Source organism: Hippocampus guttulatus, chromosome 15, assembly GCF_054856545.1.
Source record: "Hippocampus guttulatus isolate MCC_2025c chromosome 15, RoL_Hgut_1.0, whole genome shotgun sequence".
In the NCBI taxonomy this organism is placed as follows: domain Eukaryota; kingdom Metazoa; phylum Chordata; class Actinopteri; order Syngnathiformes; family Syngnathidae; genus Hippocampus; species Hippocampus guttulatus.
Genome location: NC_141275.1, coordinates 13,669,987 through 13,695,192, shown reverse-complemented (window position 1 = coordinate 13,695,192; position 25,206 = coordinate 13,669,987). Strand labels below are relative to the sequence as shown.

Genomic DNA, 25,206 nt, shown 5'->3' with positions numbered 1-25,206 from the left:
CCGTTCCACCTTGTCCTACAGGCTCCACCCACCACCCTCCTAATCAGGATCAGCAGCCATGAATCAGATTCAACGAGAGTCTGGAGGACTCCTTCACTGACCCATACCACAAAACCCCTCAAAGAACCCCTTGTCTGACCCACCGCAGAGGATTTAACACAAGGTCCCGAAAGGCGGAAACCATCCAGCTTCCTCCACCATCTTCTCAGCTGGTGCTGTCCTTGTGGATAAAGCAGAGACCACCGGAAGAGACAACAAGAGGGGTCTTCATATTGAGAGGTTCGTAGGGGGGGAAATTTGATGATGATGGTTTGGCGGGTAACGACTGAAGGCTTTCGCTCACCACCCGGCCACATTGCTTGCAGTTCTCGCCGGCCTCGGTGGCCCCAGCTTTAGGCCAAAGCCTCTTACATTGGCTCTGTGCTTATTGGCCAGCCCTTAAAGGAGACCTCAGTAAACTGCACGGATGCCTCCGGTAGAACTTAAAAGAACTGCTTTTATAACATACAAAATGCTTTGCAATTCAATCATAAATGTTTTGTCGTCTCCAATGGATAGACTGAACCTTATACAGATGCGAACAAGCCGAACTGATGCGAACAACTGCAGTTTGCAAAAGTGTCTGTTGATGTACTTCGCATGCACCCACTCACTTCAGCTCGCAAAAAAAAAGAAGCTGACTGGTGAGTGGCTGAGTTAGATTGCACGTGATCTGTCTACGCGTTTCCTGCGCACATTCTTTAACTACCGGGAACAACCAACCAAAAGTCACCCCCCCACATTCATATATATAATTTTTTTTTGTTCTTATGTATCTTTCATCTATAACTGCTTCAAACAACGTGTATGCAGAAAAAGTGGTTAGGATTGCATGACTGTCTGTGTCTTATATGTTGTGTTGTATTATTTTGTAATTTTATGTTAACTTTTGTGTCGATGGCGGCAAGGGCACCCGCAGCGGCTCCTCTCTCTCTCCTGAGGTTGCACTGTGGTTGAGAGGAAAGAAATGTCATCTGTGCTGTATGTTGCACATTTGACAAGAAAGTTGACTTGAACTTGAATAAACGACATTGAACACGGATGGAAGGATATTTTAACTTCTCAAATGTCTGATTAAACATCCCGTGAGCAATGATTCTGACAGAAACAAATAAAAAATAAATATTAACATACACATAGTTTGCCCCTTAATATCCATCCATCCATTTTCCGAACCGCTTGATCCTCACTAGGGTCGCGGGGGGTGCTGGAGCCTATCCCAGCCGTCTTCGGGCAGTAGGCGGGGGACACCCTGAATCAGTTGCCAGCCAATCACAGGGCACACAGAGACGAACAACCATCCACGCCCACACTCACACCTAGGGACAATTTAGAGCGTCCAATCAGCCTGCCATGCATGTTTTTGGAATGTGGGAGGAAACCGGAGCACCCGGAGAAAACCCACGCAGGCCCGGGGAGAACATGCAAACTCCACACAGGGAGGCCGAAGCTGGAATCGAACCCGGTACCTCTGCACTGTGAAGCCGACGTGCTAACCACTGGACTACCGGGCCGCCCCCCTTAATATTAATAGATTTGTTGACTTTGCTTTTACATTTTCTCAGAGCTAAGCTCACTGTAACAGATGTACCGGTATGTCTTTTTTTTTTTTTTTTTCCTGCAGAGTTCTTCATGGACGACAATGGGGGGTCTTAAACTTGATCGGTGGACGATGAAAGTCGCTCGTGTTTTCTCCCATGTGAGTTGCAACTCTTCCACATATGTGCTAGCATAGCATGAACACGCACTCACCCAGGCACTCGCGCACATATTCGCCCCTCACATTGCATCCTAATTGACTTCCTGTATTTTTTACAGCGTCATTCTGCATGCTGTGTTTGACAATGTACAAACCCCACATTGTATTCTACGTCCTGATTGGCTAAGGAACCAGCCAGCAAACTTAAGTTTAATCCTTTTCTTCCCGAGATTTAACTTTTTGATCCACAACATAACAGGACGGTTAAAACAGAATTTTATTTCATCATAAAATAATAATAATAATAATAGGTATCTTAGCTTTACAAAGTGCATTTTAAAGAAGCCAACCACATGTAACAATAACACACAGGGGTAAATAAAACATATATGATGCTCGCAGTGCCATTGGAGTTCAGAAGTAAATAGCATTAACTTGACAAAGTAAAATTACGAAAAGAAATACAGCAATTGGTAATTTTACAGTGACATACCTTCGTCCGTCTTGCATTCCCTGTGCATTTTTGCGGACGTGTTGTAATTTTGGTCTTGGAAAAAGTCTGATATTTGACAAAACTAAGATCTTTATTGTGTTGAACTCTTTCACCCGTGAGTTAATAAGGATCAACATCAAACTTAAAAGAAACATCACCTGTGTTGTATTTAACTGTTTGCTGTAAGGCTTGAATGGGGGGAGCAAATGATTGAGCAGTCATACTAATGACTGTACAGTAAACTATGCTTGCTGCTTAAGTGGTAGGATTAGCTCCAGGAATCCAATAAGCCCGTGGTGGCAGCCCCCACCCGGCCTCCCTTTAACCCCCCCACCCCCACCCCCCACACTTCTTCCTCCACTGTCCAGTCATGTTTAAAATGTCATGTTTCTAATATTAAAAATCATCAATATTAATAGAAGTGCACTTTGCAGGCTCCACTCATGTGACGTCTGATGCCCTGGAGTCAAGCCGACACTGAACCATGGTCATTCTGCAGCAGGTATGTCAGCAAGGAAATATGAAAATGTGGCCGATGATAGCGCGAGCATTTTTTTTTCTCCAGTCGGCTACCAATGCGGAAGCCGTTTCTAAAAATGTGTTTCTAGAAAATTTGCAAAATCGCAAAAGTAACTGTGCTGAAGTGATTCAAAAAGTTTTAAGGAAAATAGTGCTTTGCCGCCATCTTGTGGTATCTATAGGCAATTTCCCTTATGTTCAGACTATAAATTTGAGTATAAATCACACCAACCAAGAAATGCTGCATGACGAAGAAAAAAAAATAAAACCCTTGGACCGCATTTATTTCTGCACTAAAAATAACCGAATGTTCTTTATGGTTCACTGAGTGGCAACCAATCCAGTGAGCGCCCCACTTCATAAATTAAATGGAATTGTCATTTGGAATTTACGTTATCTTTGACGTTGTATTTTGAATCGAAACAGACCCGACTCACCGATGTGTTTGACTTTGAAAACGCTTCCATTACTTCGAGGATCGACTGCGATCCTAATCTTGAGTCCAACTGCAGCTGTCACTCATCGTTTTAGTCACCGTCGCATACACCTCCTGCCCACCGCGAACCCCCAAAGCCAAATTGGCTAAAACTCTGATAAGCACAAGCCAATTAACCTATCGGCAAATGATAAGATAAAAATGGGATAAAGTCGGATGAAATTGTGCGTTGCAAAGAACGCCAGAACAAACGGAAATTGAATTAAAGGCCTCATTTCATCCAAGTCACGCTTGTGTGCTCTTTACAAGGATTACATCAGAAATTCAAAGAGCGAGAGAGAGACTCGTGTATTTCAACAAACCAAATAGTTTTGCCTTAAAAAGGTCATTTAGCGAAATGCTATCCGGATGGACACATTTACAATTGTGCAAAGTTTCCTATGAATGATCCATTCCCATTGGTTTTCATACCTTTCAATGGGGCTTTGAATGTTTCTGAAGTTGGTTGTGACATTTCGAGTGGAACCTGACCGCATCTTTCCCCTTCCAGGGCGACTATGTGTGGCTGGACCTCAAAACGGGCCGGGAGTTTGACGTGCCTGTGGGGGCGGTGGTCAAACTATGTGACTCGGGCGAGATCCAAGTACTGGACGATGAAGGCCGGGTAAGTTAGAGCACCCCCCCCCCCTCCTCCCGCCTCCCAAAAAAGGTTTCTATTTTTGAAAATAATGCTGTTGTCATATAAAGTACCAGAGACAGCATTGCCACAACATGGTAGTACAGTAACTCACTGTTGCCCCCCACCCCCGTCCTTCCAGGAACACTGGATCTCCCCTCAAAACGCCACCCACATCAAGCCCATGCACCCCACCTCCATCCAAGGGGTGGAGGACATGATCCGATTGGGTGACCTCAACGAAGCCGGCATCCTGCGCAACCTCCTGATCCGCTACAACGAACGCGTCATCTACGTCAGTCGCAACCCCCGCATGCAAACCTTACTCCGCTTCATAGATGTCATGTCAAAATGACGCTTTTTGAACTTCTTTATCTATTATCCGCCCGAAGACATTCACTTCATCCGGTAGCCTGACCATTAAGCTCCTACTCGGGTTAAGCTGTTTACTTGTGTCGGCGATGCCCTGCGGTTAAGTGTACTCGTTACTATAAATAATTGACATTAGGTAACCCCGCACGATCTATTGACGGGTAATTATGAATTTTTTATTTTTATTGTCATCATTCGGTGTAATGATTTTTCCAAGTAGAGAAGTTATTTGTGTAATGTGTCTCTTGGTTGTTGTGTTCTCTCATCGTGTAGACAAATTGTGGTGGGAGGGTGAGTATGATTGGTCACACCGTGCATATGCTACTATTCCTTCTTTCTTTTTTTTTTTTTGCCGGCTTTGCACCCCCCCCCCCCCCCCCCCATGCTAACATCTCATTAGCTCAAGCGGATGACAAAGAGAATTTTGATTTCCCAAAGAAAGCTCACTAAATTGACAGCTTTGCAAATTATTTATCGTCACCGCTAATGCCGCTTTAAAGAACTTTTAGGGCATAGACGTGACTAGCTGCTGGAAATGATTCACGTAATGCTGCCATGACTTACTGTACTTATTAAATCTATACAGTGGTGCCTTGAAATATAAATCTTGGGGTTTTGGGGCTTTTGACATATTCCTCCCCTGAAATGGGGGGGAAAAAAAATATAAGTATTAGATATCCCATTCTGTGTTTACTTTGACAGACGTACACTGGTTCCATCCTGGTGGCCGTCAATCCCTACCAGCTGCTGCCCATCTACACGCCCGACCAGATCCGCTTGTACACCAACAAGAAGATCGGCGAGATGCCGCCACACATCTTCGCCATCGCCGACAACTGTTACTTCAACATGCAGCGCAACAACAAGGACCAGTGCTGCATCATCAGGTGCGTCTCTCCATTCACGCCACACTCCCGCTGCTGATTTCAGCCTCCGCGTGTTGCCATGTCGGTCTTATCCGCCCAGCATCGTCAGAATCGGCAATAATATAATTGATTGTTTCTATCACGATGACATGATAATGGTGACATTTATAGACGGTGTTAGTTATGTCCCGGCAGCCGTGGTACCAGAAGTCATTTCCAGAGAAGGCCATTTGAGTTCATGCTAAAATTTTTAAAGTTAAAATGTGGACAAAGGTATGTGGTAAGAATTTGGCCTGATTTTTTATTTTTTATTTTTTATTTTTTATTTTTTTCTCATGGTGGCAGCGGTGAGTCCGGAGCCGGGAAGACCGAGAGCACCAAGTTGATTCTTCAGTTCTTGGCGGCCATCAGCGGTCAGCACTCCTGGATCGAGCAGCAGGTCCTGGAGGCCACGCCCATCCTTGAAGGTAAGCTCGGCTCATCTTAAAAGTCAAGGAAATATAATAAAAGAGAGATTATTTGGTGGTTTTACTAACCCCTCTTTTGAGGGGGCGGTCTTGTGTCATGCGAATGAGCCACTTCTCGTCACGCCCCCTCATTTGCGGAGGCCGGGGGGGTGGGGGGCGGGGCTCAGATCAGTCTGACCAAGTGTCTTTGAGTCTGGACAGGAAATACCTCATGATGAAGACTTTCATGTGGTTTTGCGATTGTTTGCATTAAGCCTTCGGGAACGCCAAGACCATCCGCAACGACAACTCCAGCCGCTTCGGGAAATACATTGACATCCACTTCAACAAGCGAGGGGCCATCGAAGGAGCCAAGATAGAACAATACCTGCTGGAAAAGTCCCGTGTGTGTCGGCAGGTAATTAAAAAAAAATAAATAAAATTGATGTAAATCATTATTGTCATTTCGACTGAGGGACAAGATTTATATTGTCTGGGAGGAGCTAAGTTTAGTTTAGCAGCGACCTAGCTGAAGGTCACTCGTACCAGCACAAAGCGCCATTCTACTGCAGCATTTTGGGGACAGCGTTCATTCCAAACGCTTTTGCGTAAGTTTATTGTACACTTACAGAATCGGCTCATGAGTGTTTATCTTTTTTTTGGGGTGGGGGGGGGGGGTCTGTAGGCACCAGATGAGAGAAACTACCACATTTTCTACTGCATGTTGAAGGGCATGCTCCCAGAGATGAAGGCCAAACTGGGCCTGGGTCTGGCCACGGACTACTGCTACCTCACCATGGTCGGTCTTCATTACATTCCTCAATCAATAGTTCCGTACATTGATGAAAAAAATCATCAATCCCGTATAGGGTCACTGCACCGAGTGCGACGGTCGTGATGACCTGACCGACTACTCCAGCATCTTGGCAGCGATGAAAGTGCTCATGTTCACCGAGACGGAGACCTGGGAGATCTCCAAGCTGCTGGCCGCCATCTTGCACATGGGCAACCTGAGATTTGAGGGCAAGTTTGTTTCTAAGCGGTTGTTGTCGTCAATGCGAATCGACATTGGGGGTCGTAAGAAAAATGAGACCATGTAAATGCTCGGAAGGGGTTGAGACCTAGTAAAGACTCGGACTCTGAGGAGTTCAAAGTCATGACGGATATTTTGGGTGGCTGAGACCAAGTTATGACTTTTAGGTCGGAGTCGACATTGTCATAAGTGAGATTTTGAGGTAAGTGAAGTGGAAGGCTTTGAGGAGTTTTTGAGTTCGATTTTAGACGATATATTTTCTCCCGTTTCCATCAGCTCGTACATACGACAACTTGGACGCCTGCGTTGTCGTCAGATCGCCTGATCTGGTCACAGCTGCTTCCCTCATGGAGGTGAGTAATTCACCGGCATAATCAGATGCAACGTTCCGATGATGAGGATCTCGGTTTTTTGATTTTTTTTCGCTTCCTGGCGATGCTCCCCAGGTGGAGCCCAAGGATGTCATGGTATGTTTGACCACTCGAACCCTGATCACACGCGGCGAAAGTGTGGCTACGCCTCTCAGCGTGGAACAAGGCCTGGATGTACGGGACGCCTTTGTCAAGGTTTGGACTTTCCACTTTTCACCGTTCAAGTGATGTCAATTTTACATCTTGTCGTCATCCATAAAATCCCACCAATGAGAACACCACGGCGCTGCTTTGGATGGGCTGAATTCTGTTGAATGTGTTGTATTTCTTTTTTTTTTTTTTTTTTTTTTGGGCCGATAGGGTATTTACGGTCGATTGTTTGTGTGGATTGTGGACAAGATCAACGCCGCCATATACAGACCCCCGTCCTGCGATGACAATCACATCATGCGTCGTTCCATTGGCTTGCTGGACATCTTTGGATTTGAGAACTTTAGCGTGAACAGGTTGGTTTGACTGGTGAAAGTGTTTTTTGAGTTGTTAAATCCAAGTTAGGACTGAGACTGTGGAGACCAAGTGCAACCAAGACCAATTCGAGATCAGTTTCAGGCTTGCTTGACTTTGCGGGGGTTGAAGTTGGCTTCTCTGCTCACAGTTTCGAGCAGCTCTGCATCAACTTTGCCAACGAGAACTTGCAGCAGTTCTTCGTGCGCCACGTCTTCAAGCTGGAGCAAGAAGAGTACAACCTGGAGGACATCAGCTGGCAGCACATCGAGTTCACCGACAACCAGGACGCACTGGATATGATCGCCAACAAACCCATGAATATCATCTCCCTCATTGACGAGGAGAGCAAGTTCCCCAAGGCACGTTGCTCAAATTTTTTTTACTCGGATATAAAGCAGATTTAATCGACGAGTCTTTGTCCTCTGCCAGGGAACCGATGCCACGATGTTGTACAAGCTCAATTCACAGCACAAACTGAACTCCAACTACATCCCCCCGAAGAACAGCTACGAGAGCCAGTTTGGTATCCAACACTTTGCCGGTGTGGTGCATTACGAGACCAGAGGTCAGTTCGGTCTTGTCCAAGTCACTCTTTTGTTTTAAGATCTCAAAAAGGACACATCTTTCTTCAAGTTTTGGGAAAAAAAAAAAAAAAAAAAAGCATGTGGGACTTTTTGGGTTGACCAAAACCCATCTTTTTCTTAAAAAATCAAATTGCTCCACTGTAGCATGTAAATAACAGTGAAAATTCGTTTTTTTTTTTCCTCCCGGGCATATCTCTTACAGTAGCTGTAGTTCTATAGCTCAGATACTGTCATTGGACAACTAACTGTCTGCCTTGAAGGCTTTCTGGAGAAAAACCGTGACAGCCTCCACACAGACATCATCCAGCTCGTCCACTCGTCCAAGAACAAGTTCATCAAGCAGATCTTCCAGGCGGACGTGGCCATGGTGAGAACAAAAGCCCCGTCACTAGCGAGATTTCTTACTACCTGCTTTTCCCCCCCACCAGTTTTCAGTTTTACGCTGTCGCTATGAAGCATGGTTCACCAGTTACGAGTCAGAGAGTTCCCAAAAATCATGCAGGTCAAACCAAGACTTCCGTGAAGCCCCCAAAAGTTATTCATCCATCCATTTCCCGAACCGTTTAATCCTCACTAAGGTTGCGGGGGGGGGGGGGGTGCTGGAGCCTATCCCAGTTGTCTTCGGGCAGTAGGCGGGGCAGGGCACCCCCCAAAAGTTATTCACGTTCAAATAAACTGATCATAAATTCATTCAAGCAAGCCCATAAATCTCCCAAAAGAATCAAATTGCTAGAAAAGCCCAAAAGTCGGCTCGGGGCAGGTTAAAAATAAAATTAATGTAAAACTTTTGAATTTTCTCGATGCTAACTTGAAACTTTTAGTCCAAAATAATACTGTATAAGAATATTACGCTTCTGTATAGAAAGGATCGAGGATTCCTGCTGTATTATCCCTCGTGACTTTTGCTTCCCTTCGCCTTTTCTCTTTTTTTTATTTTTTATTTTTTTTTGATACTAATGCCACCAATCCCTTCCTCCATCAATCTGCTGTCTCTTCACTCTTTGCCATCAGTTTCTGTGTGGCTATCAACAGCCCAGCACGCCTGCTCCCAAGGTAACCTCAGCTCTCTAGTGCCCGTTTGCCCCCCCACCTCCCACCTTCACCCCTTTAATAAACACCAATGATCTATACTGAAGTCGCCCGCAGAGTAGCGCCCCCTTTCTTTATTTCACTGCCACGCGCCGGAAGTCGATGTTGATTTAGTTCCAAGAATTGTGCAAACTCTCTGACAGACCATTATTTGACCTGAACTCGACATTTTCATTCTCAATGACGTGAGCTGTCAGAGATTTTGTTGTATTTCCTGTGTTCCGGGTTGCAGTGTTTTTCTCCTGTCCACGTGCGTTCTCGTATTGCGCGGCCAGCGCATGACAACGCGTGGATTAACCGGAATTCCGCTCAAGCTCGTTATACGTGTGTTCCTATCCAGGGTGTGGAGACCAGGAAGCGCTCGCCGACGCTGAGCAGCCAGTTCAAGCGTTCGCTGGAGATGCTGATGCGCACGCTCAGCGTATGTCAGCCCTTCTTCGTACGCTGCATCAAACCCAACGAGCTCAAGAAACCCATGGTGAGTTGCGCAAGTCCTCAATTTACAGTATTGTGCATCAAAAATCAAAAAAGATTGGGTTGGCTTTTGCTTTTGATCAGACTTTTGACATTTGATCTGGATCCGGCGTCTCTTTCAGTTGTTCGACCGAGAGCTGTGCATCCGTCAGCTGCGCTACTCTGGCATGATGGAGACCATCCGGATCAGACGGGCGGGCTATCCCATCCGATATTCCTTTGCAGAGTTTGTGGATCGTTACCGCGTCCTTGTGCCCGGCGTCAAACCTGCCCACGTGCAGGTGAATACTGTTAAGACGTTGAACTGTTGACACAAATAAACCTTTGTGTTTTCCCATCCAGGAGGACCTGCGAGGAACTTGCCAGCAGATAGTCTTGGCCAGATTGGGAAGACATGGAGACTGGCAGATCGGTAAAACCAAGATTTTCCTCAAGGTACGAACCTGAAGGACAGAATTGAAAATTTTTTTTTTTTTTTTTTTTTTTTTTAATTGTCTGACATCCTCTTCCCAATCAGGATCACCACGACATGCAGCTGGAGATCGAGCGGGACAAGGGCATCACCGACAAGGTCATCCTCATCCAGAAGGCGGTGCGTGGACTCAAGCAGAGGTCAGGAATATTCCGGAAAGGCCTTCTCTTTTGAATTCCACGTCAACATTCCCTTCTTTTTTTTTTTGCACTCCTTCCGGCATTCTACCAGGACCAACTTCCTCCGCCTGCGGAGCGCTGTGACCATCATCCAGAAGCTCTGGAGAGCTTATCTCTGTAGGAAGAATTACAAAATTGTAAGTCGGATGAACAACGAATCTGTACTTTTTTTGCGGGGGGGGGGGGGGGGGGGGAGACTCTCGGAACATGAACGCGGGACGTTGTTAGATCTGGTCAGATTCGGAACGAAAATGAAATGTGAAAGTGACATCGCTTCCTTCCTCACCGCATCCAGATGCGCCGCGGCTTCCTGCGTCTGCAGGCCGTCTACCGGGCCAGAAAGTACTACACGAGCTACCGCGCCACTCGGCGCTGCGTGGCCCTCATCCAGGCCCGCTGCAGGGGGTTCCTCGTCCGCCAGACGGTCTGGCGGCGTCTCCGCGCCGTGTTGACCATCCAGGCCTACACCAGGGGCATGATAGCCAGACGCCTCGGCCAGAGGCTCAGGGCGGAGGTAACAACACATTATTACGTTTACTACTGCTTTTTGTGTTACGTTAGCGTGCCGCAAAGACCCGCTTATTTCTGCTGACGGGACGTTATGTGCTAAAGCCTTACTGGACTGCCAGACATTTATATACTTGGTGCTCATTTCTTCATGTTTGTGATTAAAATATCCCAAAATAGGTTTTTCGTTTTTATGTCTAAATGATGCCATTCTATTTATTTATTTATTTTTTAAAAATGTTGCTTTTTATTTTTGTCATTTGCTGTCATGTGATAACCAGCGTGACACTTGATTTAATTCTTTGGCTTTTCAGTTGAGTGACATTTTATCGTAAAATCAGCATATATTTTTTTCCCCAGTGCCCTTCTTCCCCGTAATTCCTGCATGAATCTTGTTGTGCCATCGCATAACCTTATTTTATACTTTTTGATTTGATTAGATTTTTTTGTATTTCAAAATTTTGTGTGTGAGCCATAATGTTTATTTTATCCATGGAAAAAATGCCTCTTTGTTTCATGTTGTGACATTAAAGTTTGAATAAATACCGTTCACTTTTTCAAACGTGCTTTAAATGTCAGTTTATTATTGAGTTGATCACGGGTAGCTCTTAGAATAGCTATCCGAGCGGAGGCGGCGTCAGTTTTCCAGTTCCGAGGCGACTCGTAAGTCACAGGGTGCGAGTTTGGCGAGTTCCTCACATTGAAACTAGTTTCAACACTTGCCATACAGCTGCAGCGTCGCCTGGAGGCCGAGCGCCAGCGACTGGCTGAGGAGGAACGGCTCCGCAACCAGATGACGGCGAGGCGTGCCAAGGCTGAGGCGGACCGGAATCACCAGGAGCGCCTGATCCAGCTGGACCGGCAGCAGGAGGAGCGTGAGCGGGAGGAGCGGGAAGAGGCGCGGCGGAAAAAGGAGCTGCTGGAGCAGATGGAGAGGGAGAGGGAGCAGCCGGTGGACCACTCGGACATGGTGGACCGCATGTTTGGATTCCTGGGCAATCCCGGACCGCTACCCAACCAGGACGGACAAGCCCCTGCTGGCTTTGAGGTAGTCCGGGCTCGGTAGATGTGTTGTTTTGGGGACGAACGGAAGAATTTATTTGAAGTGAGGTGTACGGTATATACACATGATGAGGACATGATTAATTCAAGTGAAAGCCACTGTTTGTAAAGGGAACAAAAAAAAATATATAGACCTTTTTTGTGCGATTCTGCTCAGGACTTGGTGAACGTGCCCCGTGGCGAAGAAGCCGAAGTGGAGGTGGTGAATGAAGCTCTGCCGCTGCCCGACGAGGAAGATGAGGATCTGTCCGAGTACAAGTTTTCAAAGTTCGCGGCCACGTATTTCCAAGGTGTCTCCACCTACACGTACATCAGGCGGGCGCTGAAGCAGCCGCTGCTTTTTCACGAGGACGAAGGAGACCAGCTGGTGAGACCGGATTTATTTGCGTGCGACCCGAAAGCCTTACCTGCCAAAATATCACTTCCCCTTGATGTCCCGTTGCCGTCTATGCGCTAGGCCGCATTAGCCGTGTGGATCACCGTGCTACGTTTCATGGGCGATCTGCCCGAGCCCAAATGCCAGCTGGTCCTCAACGACGGCAGCGAAAAGATTCCCGTCATGACCAAGATCTATGAAACCCTCGGCAAGAGGACCTACAAGAGGGAGCTGCAGGAGCTGCAGTTTGACGCGGAGGTGAGGGAGTGACGTGTAGTCCAAAAAGTCAGCATACCCGCTGATACGCTTTTTATCTACAGAACAGCTCCATTGAAAGCCAGAAGAGGAACAGTGTCCGACATAAACTTGTCTCTCTCACCCTGAAGAGGAAGTCCAAGATCACCGAAGAGGTACGGACAGCAGACAGGATTCAATCATCCCAAAAAAAGTACAATTACAGCCAGAGATGCTTGCGAGCAAATTTGACTTCTGTTGTTGATTATTCAAATACGGCAGGTGACCAGGCGGCTGACCGACGGCGATTACAGCCTCCAGGGGAACAGCATGCTGGAGGACCGACCCACCTCCAACCTGGAAAAACTTCACTTTATCATCGGAAATGGCATCCTGAGGCCTGCCCTCAGGTGAGCGCTCTCCTCGGATGTACCTCTGCAAAATAGACTTGACACTTAACACTTCACTCAGGTGCCACAAACAATTTCGAAGGTTCGGCTTTAATCTATTTCGATCTGGATTTGTCCCCCTCTAGAGATGAGATCTACTGTCAGATCTGCAAGCAGCTCTCTCAGAATCCGTCCAAAAGCAGCCATGCCCGCGGTTGGATCCTCTTGTCTCTCTGTGTGGGCTGCTTCGCGCCCTCGGAAAAGTTTGTCAAGGTAAGACAAGAGAATTAAAAAAAAAAAAAATGGTTGAGCAAAACAGGTGCTTTAAAACGCATTTAGTTATGAACCTTTTTTAATCATCATCATCATCAGTCTACACTCATTTATTTAGATAGCGCTTCTTATGGACTAAGCTATTTATATCCCGATAAATTTTAACCGTTAAAGGCAACAACAAACTTTCTCTTTGGGCATGGTCAGTATTTGCGGACATTCCTGGTCAACGGCCCGCCCGGTTATGCTCCGTATTGTGAGGAAAGACTGCGAAGGACGTTTGTCAACCGTACGCGGACGCAGCCGCCGTCTTGGTTGGAGTTACAGGTACGTGAAAAAAAAGCAGATTGGAGCCTGCCGAATCGAGAAAAAAAAAAATTGTTCAAATATCGAAATATTTCTTCATCCCGCAGGCTACAAAATCCAAGAAGCCAATCATGCTGCCAGTCACGTTCATGGATGGAACCACCAAGACTCTCCTGGCGGACTCGGCCACCACAGCCAGCGAGCTTTGCAACGCTCTGGCAGACAAAATCGACCTCGCAGATCGTTTCGGGTTCTCCTTGTACATCGCTCTCTTCGACAAGGTACACAAAAGTCCTCAAAGTCAGACGGTAAAGACCACGAAGGCTGAAGATCAGTTGGAAAAGAACGTCACCAATCTCTCTTGCGTCAGGTGTCGTCGTTGGGCAGCAGCAGCGACCACGTCATGGACGCCGTCTCCCAGTGCGAGCAGTACGCCAAGGAGCAGGGCGCCCAGGAGCGCAACGCCCCTTGGAGGCTGTTCTTCAGGAAGGAGATCTTCACCCCGTGGCACGACCCCGCCAACGACTACGTGGCCACCAATCTCATTTATCAACAGATCGTGCGAGGGGTGAAGTTCGGAGAGTACCGCTGCGAGAGGGTGAGCCACCGGATGCCTCATCCACATCCGGCTTTTGTCGAAATCACATTTCTGGATGTTTCTTTCTCACTGGATCCGTCTGGGTGCTTGTTTGAGTCTTGTCTCGTCAAGATCGCCTGTGTGTGTGTGTGTGTGTGTGTGTGTTTTCCCCCTTAAGGAGGAGGATCTAGCTGAGCTGGCTTCTCAACAGTATTACGTGGATTACGGCATAGACATCCTGCACGATCGCCTCCTCAGCCTCATCCCCTCCTACATCCCCGACAGGGAGATCACCTCGGCCAAGACCACTGAAAAGTGGGCTCAGCTCATCGTCGCCGCCCACAAGAAGGTAGCGCTCGACAAACGTGATGGCTTCTGTCGTTCCGATGTCATAACTGCCAATGTCCGTCCAGGGGCTCTACAGTAAGAGAAGGCCCAACACGCAGAAGGTGAAGGAGGACGTGGTGTCTTTTGCTCGACTTAAGTGGCCTTTGCTGTTTTCACGCTTCTACGAGGCCTTCAAATTCTCCGGTCAGTCACACAAAAGCGCTAATAGGTCGCACGGCGATTCTCTCTGCAGTGAATTTCTCACTGTACATTTTTTTTTTTTTTTGCTTTTTCATGTTTGTGCTCACAGGGCCGAGTCTGCCCAAGAACGACGTGATTGTTGCAGTCAACTGGACCGGCGTTTACTTTGTCGACGAGCAGGAGCAGGTCCTCCTGGAGCTTTCCTTCCCGGAAATAATTGCCGTCTCCAGTAGCAGGTATGATGCGAGTCATCTCACGCTTACGGACGTCTCGTTCTGTTGAAGTTGATTTTGTGCGAAACTTTCGCAAGGGGAGGAAAACTCCAAGGCCAGAGTTTTACGTTGGCCACCGTCAAAGGAGATGAGTACACGTTCACGTCCAATAACGCGGAGGACATCAGGGACCTCGTTGTGGCATTCTTGGAAGGTCTGAGGAAGCGGTCCAAGTTTGTGGTCGGACTCGTGGACTGTCCCAACCCCGGTGAGCCTCTCCGAGTCCCGATCATCGAAGAAATGTTAGCTGACTGCCGCGTGCGTCTCGGATCTCCCGGCAGGTGCGGAGTCCACATTCCTGAGTTTCTCCAAAGGGGATCTCATCATACTGGATGAACACGATGGGGAGCACGTGATGAACTCCGGCTGGGCTCACGGGATCAACGACAAGACCAAACGACGAGGAGATTTCCCGGCCGACTGCGTCTACGTTCTGCCCACCGTCGGCAGACCTCAATACGACATCGTGGTGAGTGAGGCCGAACGGGGCGATACCGAGGAAGGTCCCGTTGTTTGTTGGCTTCCTTATTTTCAAGCCTGCTAATGTCCATTCATCAAAGGAGCTGGTGACGATGACTCCGGATCAGCGGCGCGAATCTGTCACCTTGTCCCAGATGAGCCTTGCCAACAGCGAAGATAAAAGCAAAGCGTACACGTTGGAGGAGTTCTCCTACGATTACTTTAGGTTCCTAACTCTTCGCCTACGCAGAGCGTTTCCCAAGATAGAGTTGTAACAAATCATCGTTCGATGTCTTCAGGCCTCCTCCAAAGAGCACTCTGGGCAGGGTGATGATCTCCAAGACTCGAGGGAAGGAACGTCTGTGGAGCTGCAGCCGGGAGCCTCTCAAGCAGCCTCTCCTGAAGAAAGTCTTAGCCCATGAGGAGCTTTCCCAGGAGGCCTGCCAGGCGTTCATGGATATCCTTTAACGGAGGATTGCATCAATAACACCAAAACGATTTTGGTGCTAGCGCTAGCCAAGAGCTCGAGCCTTTTCTGTGCTAGTTGCATTGCCAATTTACTCAAATCTGGTTTCGTTTCATCTCGACGGCATCGCATTTGCCGATACTGTCCTACTTGATGACCAACGATCGCCCGCCCGAAAAAGTCGTTTAGCGCCTTGACTGCGGCCATACCCGCCATGAAGTACACGGGCGATTACCCGTCCAAACGAGCGCGCTCGGTCAACGAACTCACCGATCAGATCTTCGAGGGAGCACTGAAGGCCGAGCCGCTCAAAGATGAGATCTTCTGTCAGATCGTCAAACAGCTCACCGACAATCACATCAAGTAAAGTTCAACCGACCGACGGACGCTCGTATGGGCTCAACAAAACGTTTGGTTTGTCTTCTCAGGTACAGCGAGGAGAAGGGATGGGAGCTGCTGTGGCTTTGCACGGGATTGTTTCCTCCCAGCAACATCCTGCTGCCTCACATCCAGAAGTTCCTCCAAGCCAAGAAGCACCACCCTCTGGCCCCGGATTGCATGCAACGGTTGCAGAAAGCCTTACGGTGAAACACCCGCTCACGTACTCAGCCTTAGTTCTTTAGTTCTCACCATCTACTCCGCTCCAGTGGATCTCACTCGGCTTGTGATTGGTAGTAGAAATGGGTCGAGGAAATACCCTCCTCACTTGGTGGAGGTGGAAGCCATCCAGCACAAAACCACACAGATCTTCCACAAAGTTTATTTCCCGGATGACTCGGATGAGGTGAGCGGTAATATTAGCAAACAACCGACATCAGCTTTGATCGAACGCTTGATATGTAACGCTCGCGTTGTATGTTTGATCGCAAACAATTTTCGCTTTGACGCTCGCCGTGTTCAAGGTCGGTCCGGTCCGTTTTGCATTCGCAGGTGTTCGAAGTGGAGTCGAGCACCAAGGCCAAAGACTTCTGCCACAACATTTCGGGACGTCTGATGCTTAAATCGTCGGAGGGTTTCAGCCTTTTTGTTAAGATCACAGATAAGGTACGAGAGATTGTTTCTCTGGAGTGTTGTAGAAAAATTTCTTCTTTCAAGGTGTGATTATGTGATTTTTTTTTTTTCCAGGTCATCAGCGTGCCAGACGGCGACTTCTTCTTTGACTTTGTGCGCCACTTGACCGACTGGATCAAGAAAGCCAGACACGTGAAAGACGGTAAAGAAAAAAAAAAAAAAGACGCCTTCCAAACTTTGCTACCACAAATAATAATTTAAAAAACCCACACGATATCCCACCCGTGTGTGCAGGCGTGGCACCTTCACTGACCTACCAGGTGTTCTTCATGAAAAAGCTGTGGACCAACACCATACCAGGGAGAGACTCCATGGCGGACTCCATCTTCCACTACTACCAAGTCATTAGACGCTCTCCTATCTTAATCCAGGATGAACTATTATTTAATAGTTTGAAAAATGCAGTTTTAGCCGTCCTGCCTTAACCAAGTCAATAATTCTCCCATGTAAAGTTTTTGGTCTTCTGTGTTAGGAGCTGCCAAAGTACCTGCGAGGCTACCACAAGTGTTCCAAGCAGGAAGTGCAGCAGCTGGCGGCGCTGATCTACAGGGTGAAGTTCGAGGAGGACAAATCTCACTTCCAGAACACGGCCAAGATCCTCAAAGACCTTGTTCCTCAGGACCAGAGCCGACATCTGTCCACCGACGACTGGAAGAGGGTAAGCGTGGAGCGCCGTGTTTGGTTTCCATGCTGAACTGCTGATTGATCCAGGTTTTCTTTTTTTTTTGTTCCTCAATCAGTCAATCATGTCAGTGTTCAACAAACATGCTGGAAAGACGAGAGAAGAAGCCAAATTGTCCTTCCTCAAAATCATCTACAAGTGGTCCACTTTTGGTTCAGCCTTCTTTGAGGTCAAGGTACAAATATCCCAATCGCGCAAACGTCACGGTTGAATGGAATCCCCCCCCCCCCCCCCCCCGCGTTTAAAACATTTGTTTTGATGCAGCAAACCACTGATCCGAATTATCCAGAAACTCTCCTGATCGCCATAAACAAACATGGAGTGAGTCTGATTGACCCAAAGTCAAAGGTAGGCGCTGTTTTTTTTTTAGATTAAGGGGTGAAAACCTATTTCCATTTTTTATTGGGGGAGGGGGGGCATACCAAATTTTGGTTTGGGCATTTTGTTTTATAAAAGTTCCTCTGAGCTTTTGTTTTTAGATTTGAATGCTGTGTCACCCATGTTTGAATCTCACTTAAAACTTACTGGTAGGAAGCAGAAGGTTTTATCTTTTTTAACAGTTTTGCTTCCCGCAGGACATTCTGACCACTCACCCCTTCACCAAGATCTCCAACTGGAGCAGCGGCAACACCTATTTCCACATCACCATTGGCAACCTGGTGCGAGGAAGCAAGCTGCTGTGTGAAACTGCGCTGGTGAGTGCCCATATGAGCTCCACCAAGGCTCAACTGGTAGCAAAAGTGAGCCAAAAATGATCTTTCATCCATGTCCCGGTTCAGCGAGGATCACGTGAAAGCAACGGTCAGGCGGGTACATTTTTTTTGGGGGGGGGGGGCAGTTGCAACTGTTTCCTTTGTGATTGAAACGGAGAAAAGAATTTCTCTAACAAAAGTGAAGGAAAAAAATCAAGTCTTTTTTTTTTTAATGTTTAGCCAGTTTTCTGGGGTTAGCGTTAGATCACAGCGTAAGTTTTTGGAATTTGTGTCCATACACACAAATATCTCCTTTCACCGTGGCAAGAAATTTGGTTGTAAAAAGACGTCTATAATTTCAGCCGTTCATAACGCACAACTATTTTAAATTGTAATCACCCCCAGGGCTACAAAATGGATGACCTGCTGACATCATACATCAGTCAGATGCTAACCACCATGACCAAACAGCGAAGCTCTCGAGGCACCAGCAAGTGAACGACCGGCATCGCCATCTTGGGTTTCATGAAACCCAATCGTCATTTTGGCCCTTAACACTCACTAGTTGCCTTTCAGTTAGCTTTCTCTCCCCCCCCCCCCCCCCCCACCCAAAGGTGGTGCTTGTTACAATGTTATTTATGTATTTCTGTTTTTTGACACAGTTCAAGAAATGATCAATTTTGTTCGCGTTTTTTTTTTTTAAGCAGCTTTACCTTCAAGATGTTTCAGGAAGCAAAATGGCTAGCTCAAATCCGTGTCGTTTCAGGAAGCTAACTAGATAATCCATTTGAGAGGTAAGCAGATTCATATTTCAAGCTGTTGGTCAACAAGCAAACAACGCATGCCAGAGACTTCACCTCCCTTCATCACGATATAGAATCTGTTTTGTATATATTTACCAATTTGCCGCATCATATTGAGACTTGGAAATATTTCTGCACTCTTTGTGTCGCTAATTAAACGAGCACAATATACTACGAAACAAATACTTTGATTTACAAAAAAAAATGCAGTATTTATAAATACGGTATTCTGATATAATCCACAGTGGAATGGCCCTTATAATTTGTATTTTGCTACAAACATTATAAAGTCTATTCTGTATTAAATAATGAAATACCACTCGACAAAGCGAAATGAAAAGTACGATTTTAGGCCGAGTGGTTGCCATCTTAAGTAACCGGTCAAAGTTGGGCCGGGGTTGCCAGATTGTGCTTTTGTCCCGCTGGTGGAGTCGTGGCGTGGGACACGGACCAAATGTCACTCCGCTCTGTAACATGAACACCAGTTGTACGTCAATTAAAAGTTTTGACATCAAGTTGTTGATTTGGTTTTCATTCTGGAGAGACGCGGGGCGGAAAATATAACTGACCTGATTCAAACTGAATGTACTTGTCTCCTTCCAGCGTGCTTTTGAGTCCCGAGAGGCCACTCGGGTCCACCGGTTTTCTTGCCCGACACCTTTCAGCAAATGCAACATGAGCCGTGGAAATATTTTAAAATAAGTTGCACTTAACTCATTCAGTACCAGCCAAGTCTGAAAAGACGTTTAAAAACGTCTTTGGGGGTGAATGAGTTAATGACCATTTTACCTGTGCAAGGTGAAGATGGTTACGACCAGCAGCAGCGACAGCACGTCTGTGACGAGCCACATGGTCTTGTATTCATCGGGAGTCTAACGAACCCGCAGTAAAGTGAGTAAATATATCAATTACAAGTCCATCAGTTGTGATTTCCATGTATTTCTTATCATTTATTGATTTAGCCCTGTCCACTCTGCCTCGCCATTTTTATCATTGGTAGGCCTTCCTATTTGGTTATATATGCCACTTCCTCTTGAATTTTTTTTTTGGGGGAAACTGGAGGGGACGGATAGTGGTGTTTATGAAACTGAGGAGGACGTGTCTCCCTCATCTCCGGTGTGATCTGCACCCATTGTCAATCCTTGTGTCGTTCTCCTCCAAACTTTGAAAATAAAGACCTCCCCTCTAGCTGACTAAATGAACACCCTTGGACGTGATTTGCTGGAATAAAGTGAGATGAGTGAGGAAAGAATCACCATGAGGAAGAGGGGCTGCTTCATGGCCTTTAGAATATGCGGAGCGTTGGTGGTGACCGAGTGGGCTCCCGTGCACCAGGCCACCGAGTAGATCCACGCCTCACTGATCACATACAGGTTGGTGGTAATGTTTGCTGCGGCGTAGTGACTGCGTGCAAAAAAATCAAATAAAATATAGATGTATTCATTCAGATCATTACCTTTTTAAAAAAAAAAAATCACCATACGCACACCTGATAAGCTGGACCGACATGGAGGTGTAGTGCAGGTTGAGCCTGTTGATATGTTGGCTCTGCAGACACTCAATGGAGTCCACCGTACCTGATGTCTGCTGAAAATCCCCTTCCTGTTCCTGTACGAGCTCGCGAAACTCGGGGTTCAACCACAGCACCTGGTGAGTGGACAAAATTCACACAGGTGGAGGAAAAATACACATACGTAATATATATATTCATGCCACTGGGTGGCAGTGTCGCTCCGCTAACATCTCCCTGTTTACTTGATGCAAGATTCATTCATTTGGCGATTACCTTCTATCGCGACACTTAGAAGACCAGAAGGTTAAAATGTTGCTGTGGCAACAAGTTTTATAATGAAGTGTCACCTGTGAGGGCTTAATAGTAGACTCATTCCGGATGACGTCCAGCGTACGCTGGATCCACGAGTTACTGTACGGGTGTTCCTGCGGGGGCCGGTAGAGGTCAAAGATGACCAGTTTGTCGTAGCGGGCCGCCACCTCCAGGAATTCCAGCAGGGTGCAAACGGGCTGCTCCCCCGCCCGCTGACGATCCTCCGCTCCCAGCGAGCCCGCCGTGCCATACGGGTCCGTCTGTTTTGGGCCCGTAAAGTCAACGAAAAACATTTTCCAACGGGTAGATCTGGGGCAGGGTTTGACACTGCTCCATTGGAAAAGAAAATATTTATAATTTTTTGATGGCAACTCACAGAAAGGAACCAAGCGCCCGCGTTGAGTCTCCTCAGTTCCGGCCACGTGTACATGTCGGACAGCTTGTCGCCATGATTGGGAAACACCTCGTCAACGTTGGTGGTGCGCCGCAACGAGCGGTCGTGCATTAGGAAGGGAACGCCATCATAACTGACACACCCCAAAACAGTGCAATGGTGTTTGGATTAATATTGTACAGCGAACGCCTCTGTGGGGGAGACGGAAACCGAGCCCCACCACAAACACCCAAAATCTGCGAGAAACTGATGACTGGATCTTAGCTGGCCTTTCAATGCCACAATATGAGCATCATTCTACTGACATAATAAATACACTAAAGGAAGCCAGTCTCTTCAAAGATCAGTATCCATAAGATGCTGTCTGATTATTGTTGCCATTTTTTTTTCTTATTTTCAAAAAAATGTCATTTACCAACATGTATTTTCCCTTCAAAACCGCAGTCACAAACTGACCTGATGATGACGTCCGTCTCCAGACCGTCACAACCCGCCTCCGCCGCCTTCTCGAAAGCCATCGCTGTGTTTTCCGGAGCCATCTGAACGTGAGAATATATATATATATATATATATACTCAAACCTACAGATCAATGGTGGTGAAACTACGAGCCGGGAGGGGGGGGGGGGGGGGCGAAGACAGCACGCCATGCATCCATCAGATTTGACTAGCAAGGCCCGCGCTCACCATGGGGGCTCCTCTGTGGCCGAAAAGCTTCGGCGGAGGGCCCAGGGTCCCGCGATTTCTGATACATGGCGAATACATCCCGAGAGGCACCAAGTAGAGGGCCAACAGGATACTCAGATACACCACCAAAATGAGGTACCGCCTTACTGTCAATTACACACACACAAATCTCCTTCACACGTGCCGTCATGCGGTGTGAAAAATGAAAAGATAATTTGATTCCCAGAACTCTGTCTCAATCTGAACACCCGTCCAATAAAGAAGCAGCTTCGCGGTGAGGGTGGTTACCAATCATGCCACATTTTCTTGGATTATTATTACTATAATCTGGATTGGGATAAAACTCAGTTTAATGCTTCAGCTTCACACTGTATATACATAAAGCTCTTTTTTTTTTCCCCCTGATATTTTTCCAGTCACAACTCACTTATCTTGAGCATGCTGAAGAAGTGCAACGCCACCGGCCAAGCCAGCGCCGTCATCAGCGAGACGGCGCCAACGTGAAGGTACGGCGCAGTCACCTGGTGGAAGAAAGCGATGAAAGAAGAACAACGCGGGGGACATGGCACGAGGACCGCCACGTACGACGAGGGCTCACCTGGAAGGAAAGCCGCACCGTGATCCATTCTAGAGCCCACAGCTCAGACATGACGGCGATGGCGGCGATGGCAAACATCAAGCTCAGCATCACGACAATCTGACCGCAGAGGACACAACATTAGGTACGGTCAAGAACACACACACACACACACACGCCAAATGTTGTCCACTGTGCATGTATATTATTCAATATATTTATTTCTGACATGCACATCAAGTTGGACACAAGTCTATTTTCATGACATTTTGCGCTGTCCGATGCAACTCGTCGGCAAATGAGGTCACGCGCCATCCGAAAATGTTTTGCAACATGCCTGCGCAAACTGATGTGACCTCACACACAGGAAAACGATGTGCACTATCGCACTTTACACAAATGGTCATTGAACTCACCTTTGGGCATTTACACGTGATAATCAATGTAAAGGCTCGCAGGCAAACTAACAGCAAAGTCGAGCGCACACGCTATTAATAGTCGAGACGGCAGAAGCAAACTTTTGGTTTCACTTTTGATGATGCATGAGGTGCATTCAAAGACAGCCGACTAAACAGAAAAAAAATCAGACGGGGGGTGGGCTTTCTATCAAGGCAAAATCAACCTTTGTCTCAAAGGTAGACCAAAAAAAAAAAAAAAAAACGCCGAATGAAATAAACCTGACGGGGTTGCATGGAACAACGCCAAGATTTCACGAGATTAGAGGGTGTCAAAGTCCCACTTGAATTGCTTTGAAAACACAACACTTGTTATCTTGACATACAGTACAAAACGTTGTTTATTACTCGGATCGTTTTTCTCATACTTCGGGGGGGGGGAGAAATCAGTCGAACTTTGAATGAGAAATGTAGTATGAAAGTTGAAAATGCTCAAAGAATGTGAGGGAGTCCTTCCTCACATTTACTGAGAAATGGCGCAATCTCACATTACACCGTCCTGATCTGAGGTCAGCGGCGGTGTGTCGGAGACGTACCTTGTGACTCCAGTGTAAAGACGGTCTTTGGCCCTGCGACAGCAAGCACACAGCCAGCAGCTGCAAAGAAAGACAGCAACCGCTCGTCACCAAGATAGGCTTATAAATTTGGCTTTTCAAACTCGGGTGAGTTAGTGTTTCAAAGTCGGTTTTAAACTATAGTCGGGGTAGCAACGCAGGGTTTAGGATTTTAGGCTCAGGATTTTTAATTCCTTTTTTAAACTTGGGTTAGAGATTCTCAAAGAAGGCTTTTAAACTAGGATTGGGGTTTTAGACCAGGGTTGGGCTTTCGAAGTCGGGTTTTCAAATTAGGCTTAGGGTTTTAAACTAGGGCATTTATTCGGGCAAATATCAGAATCTGCATCCCCCTCAAAAAGCCCACCTAAAACGTGTCAGCATCTCACCATGAGCCCGGCCACGTAGGAGAAGAACAGGGCGGCGATGACCAGCAGCACCAGCGACCACGCCCACCAGAAGCCCAAGTTGCCATAGTTGAACCTAAGCAAGCGCGCACGCCTTCGTCATTCGCCAACAAGTCGTAGACAACGCGCGTGTCATTCGGCGCCAACCCACCAGTCAAAGTCATTGTAGTCGTTCTTGGCTTGCGTCCAGAAGTAAAGGAAAAGCAGCGTGAGGCAGAAGGCCGCCGCCAGCGCGCCGAAGCTGGCGCCTTCCGACTGCACGGGCGGGAAGCAGGAAGTTCACATTGACGGGCTAATCAAGGCACGGGTTTGGAAGCGCGGCGGTGGTCCGCTGACCTTGCCGCAGCAGGAGTCGCCGGGCCGCGCCGGGCTCCCGTGCAGCCGTCGCCACCGGCAACTGTACAGGCCCAGCAGACACGATGTCAAAGGTCGGTGCTTGCCCTGCAACGTGGGCGCCATGGGGATCAGCGACCTTCTGACGCCGTGGCCATCTTGATCATAAAATAGTAATACGGCTTCTCACCAAAAATCTGTAATTGGACATGGGATGGAAAGAAAGAATTATTCGTCTTATTTTCAGCATATTACAACATAAGACAAGGATACCGACATTGAACCCAAAAAAGTGAGCCAATTTCACCATGGCAAGAAATACACTGTAAAAGTCTCAAATTCTCCATCCTTTAGTATTTTAAATAAAGGCACGCGGCAGACAAAGACATCTTGGAACATTTTAAAATTGTGTGTTTGTGGAAATGCATCTTAAAAAAAAAAAAGAAATGACAATACTGTACCAGTATGTCTCCTTTCCTATCTAAACAGTCTCTGCAGTGCAAACACTTTTTATAGCAGATGTGAAACGTCAAAGATAAGATAAGATTAGTCTCATGGGGCGTGTACAATGTACAGTATGATGACAGTATAATTTTTAGTTTTTGTAAGACCAAGTAGCCAAATTCCGTTCAAATGTCAATCACTTTAATGTTCCACTAAAGCGGGGCCCGATGGGGAGATTAGTCGTCAAATGTTTCCATTTGTAAAGCCCGTCTACTTTCCCCTATTAATTTGTTCATTATGTCTCAGCCGAATTAAATTCACAAATCTTATAAATACATATTTTATTTGGTTGCCCTCGGACGCTTGTTAGTTTGAAGCAGGGAGACCTTTCTTTTCAAAACGACGAGCTTTGACAGCGAAGTTTGGTGACAGTGACTGGAGAATGGAGAAAATAAGCCCCAAAGCGCAGTTGCATGAAAAATAGAAAAAAATTCGCGTGCACCCACCTTCCAGTCGGTTGTCGCAGCTTGTTGCACCCGGTCGATAGGATCCGCTTCCTCGGTTCGGACAATTCCAATGAAG

The 25,206-nt window shown here is 47.0% G+C and overlaps 2 protein-coding genes across 5 annotated transcripts; one reads left to right on the top strand and one right to left on the bottom strand.

The window, feature by feature from the left end:
* The first annotated feature begins 50 nt into the window (after positions 1–50).
* On the top strand, positions 51–19,467 carry myo7ab (myosin VIIAb). Of its 4 annotated transcripts, none has more exons than XM_086130777.1 (50): positions 51–279; positions 1,664–1,738; positions 2,666–2,733; positions 3,737–3,850; positions 4,005–4,157; positions 4,937–5,121; positions 5,446–5,567; positions 5,822–5,964; positions 6,232–6,345; positions 6,416–6,569; positions 6,856–6,932; positions 7,026–7,145; positions 7,311–7,456; positions 7,606–7,816; positions 7,887–8,022; positions 8,302–8,408; positions 9,053–9,094; positions 9,471–9,608; positions 9,727–9,885; positions 9,947–10,039; positions 10,122–10,216; positions 10,308–10,392; positions 10,551–10,769; positions 11,493–11,810; positions 11,982–12,191; positions 12,282–12,458; positions 12,521–12,610; positions 12,717–12,844; positions 12,970–13,096; positions 13,304–13,423; positions 13,510–13,683; positions 13,773–14,000; positions 14,158–14,328; positions 14,393–14,510; positions 14,617–14,743; positions 14,818–14,987; positions 15,061–15,248; positions 15,343–15,464; positions 15,538–15,695; positions 15,914–16,067; positions 16,133–16,288; positions 16,380–16,488; positions 16,635–16,748; positions 16,830–16,917; positions 17,010–17,116; positions 17,248–17,433; positions 17,516–17,632; positions 17,722–17,805; positions 18,033–18,152; positions 18,555–19,467. In XM_086130777.1, the coding sequence occupies exons 3-50, from the start codon at positions 2,716–2,718 to the stop codon at positions 18,645–18,647; spliced, it is 6,585 nt and encodes a 2,194-aa protein (XP_085986903.1). In that variant the 5' UTR covers positions 51–279; positions 1,664–1,738; positions 2,666–2,715; the 3' UTR covers positions 18,648–19,467. The 4 variants fall into 4 exon arrangements, with proteins under 4 accessions (XP_085986903.1, XP_085986901.1, XP_085986902.1 ...); XM_086130775.1 differs by having other exon boundaries at positions 15,340–15,464; XM_086130776.1 differs by having other exon boundaries at positions 52–279; positions 15,340–15,464; positions 16,383–16,488.
* On the bottom strand, positions 19,193–25,206 carry gdpd4b (glycerophosphodiester phosphodiesterase domain containing 4b). The gene is made up of 16 exons (XM_086130779.1): positions 25,131–25,206; positions 24,184–24,377; positions 23,999–24,102; positions 23,830–23,923; positions 23,426–23,485; positions 22,456–22,554; positions 22,285–22,378; positions 21,858–22,003; positions 21,628–21,710; positions 21,154–21,304; positions 20,813–21,037; positions 20,442–20,599; positions 20,209–20,356; positions 19,742–19,824; positions 19,522–19,610; positions 19,193–19,419 (listed from the first exon to the last, which is right to left on the bottom strand). The coding sequence occupies exons 2-16, from the start codon at positions 24,304–24,306 to the stop codon at positions 19,334–19,336; spliced, it is 1,743 nt and encodes a 580-aa protein (XP_085986905.1). The 5' UTR covers positions 24,307–24,377; positions 25,131–25,206; the 3' UTR covers positions 19,193–19,333.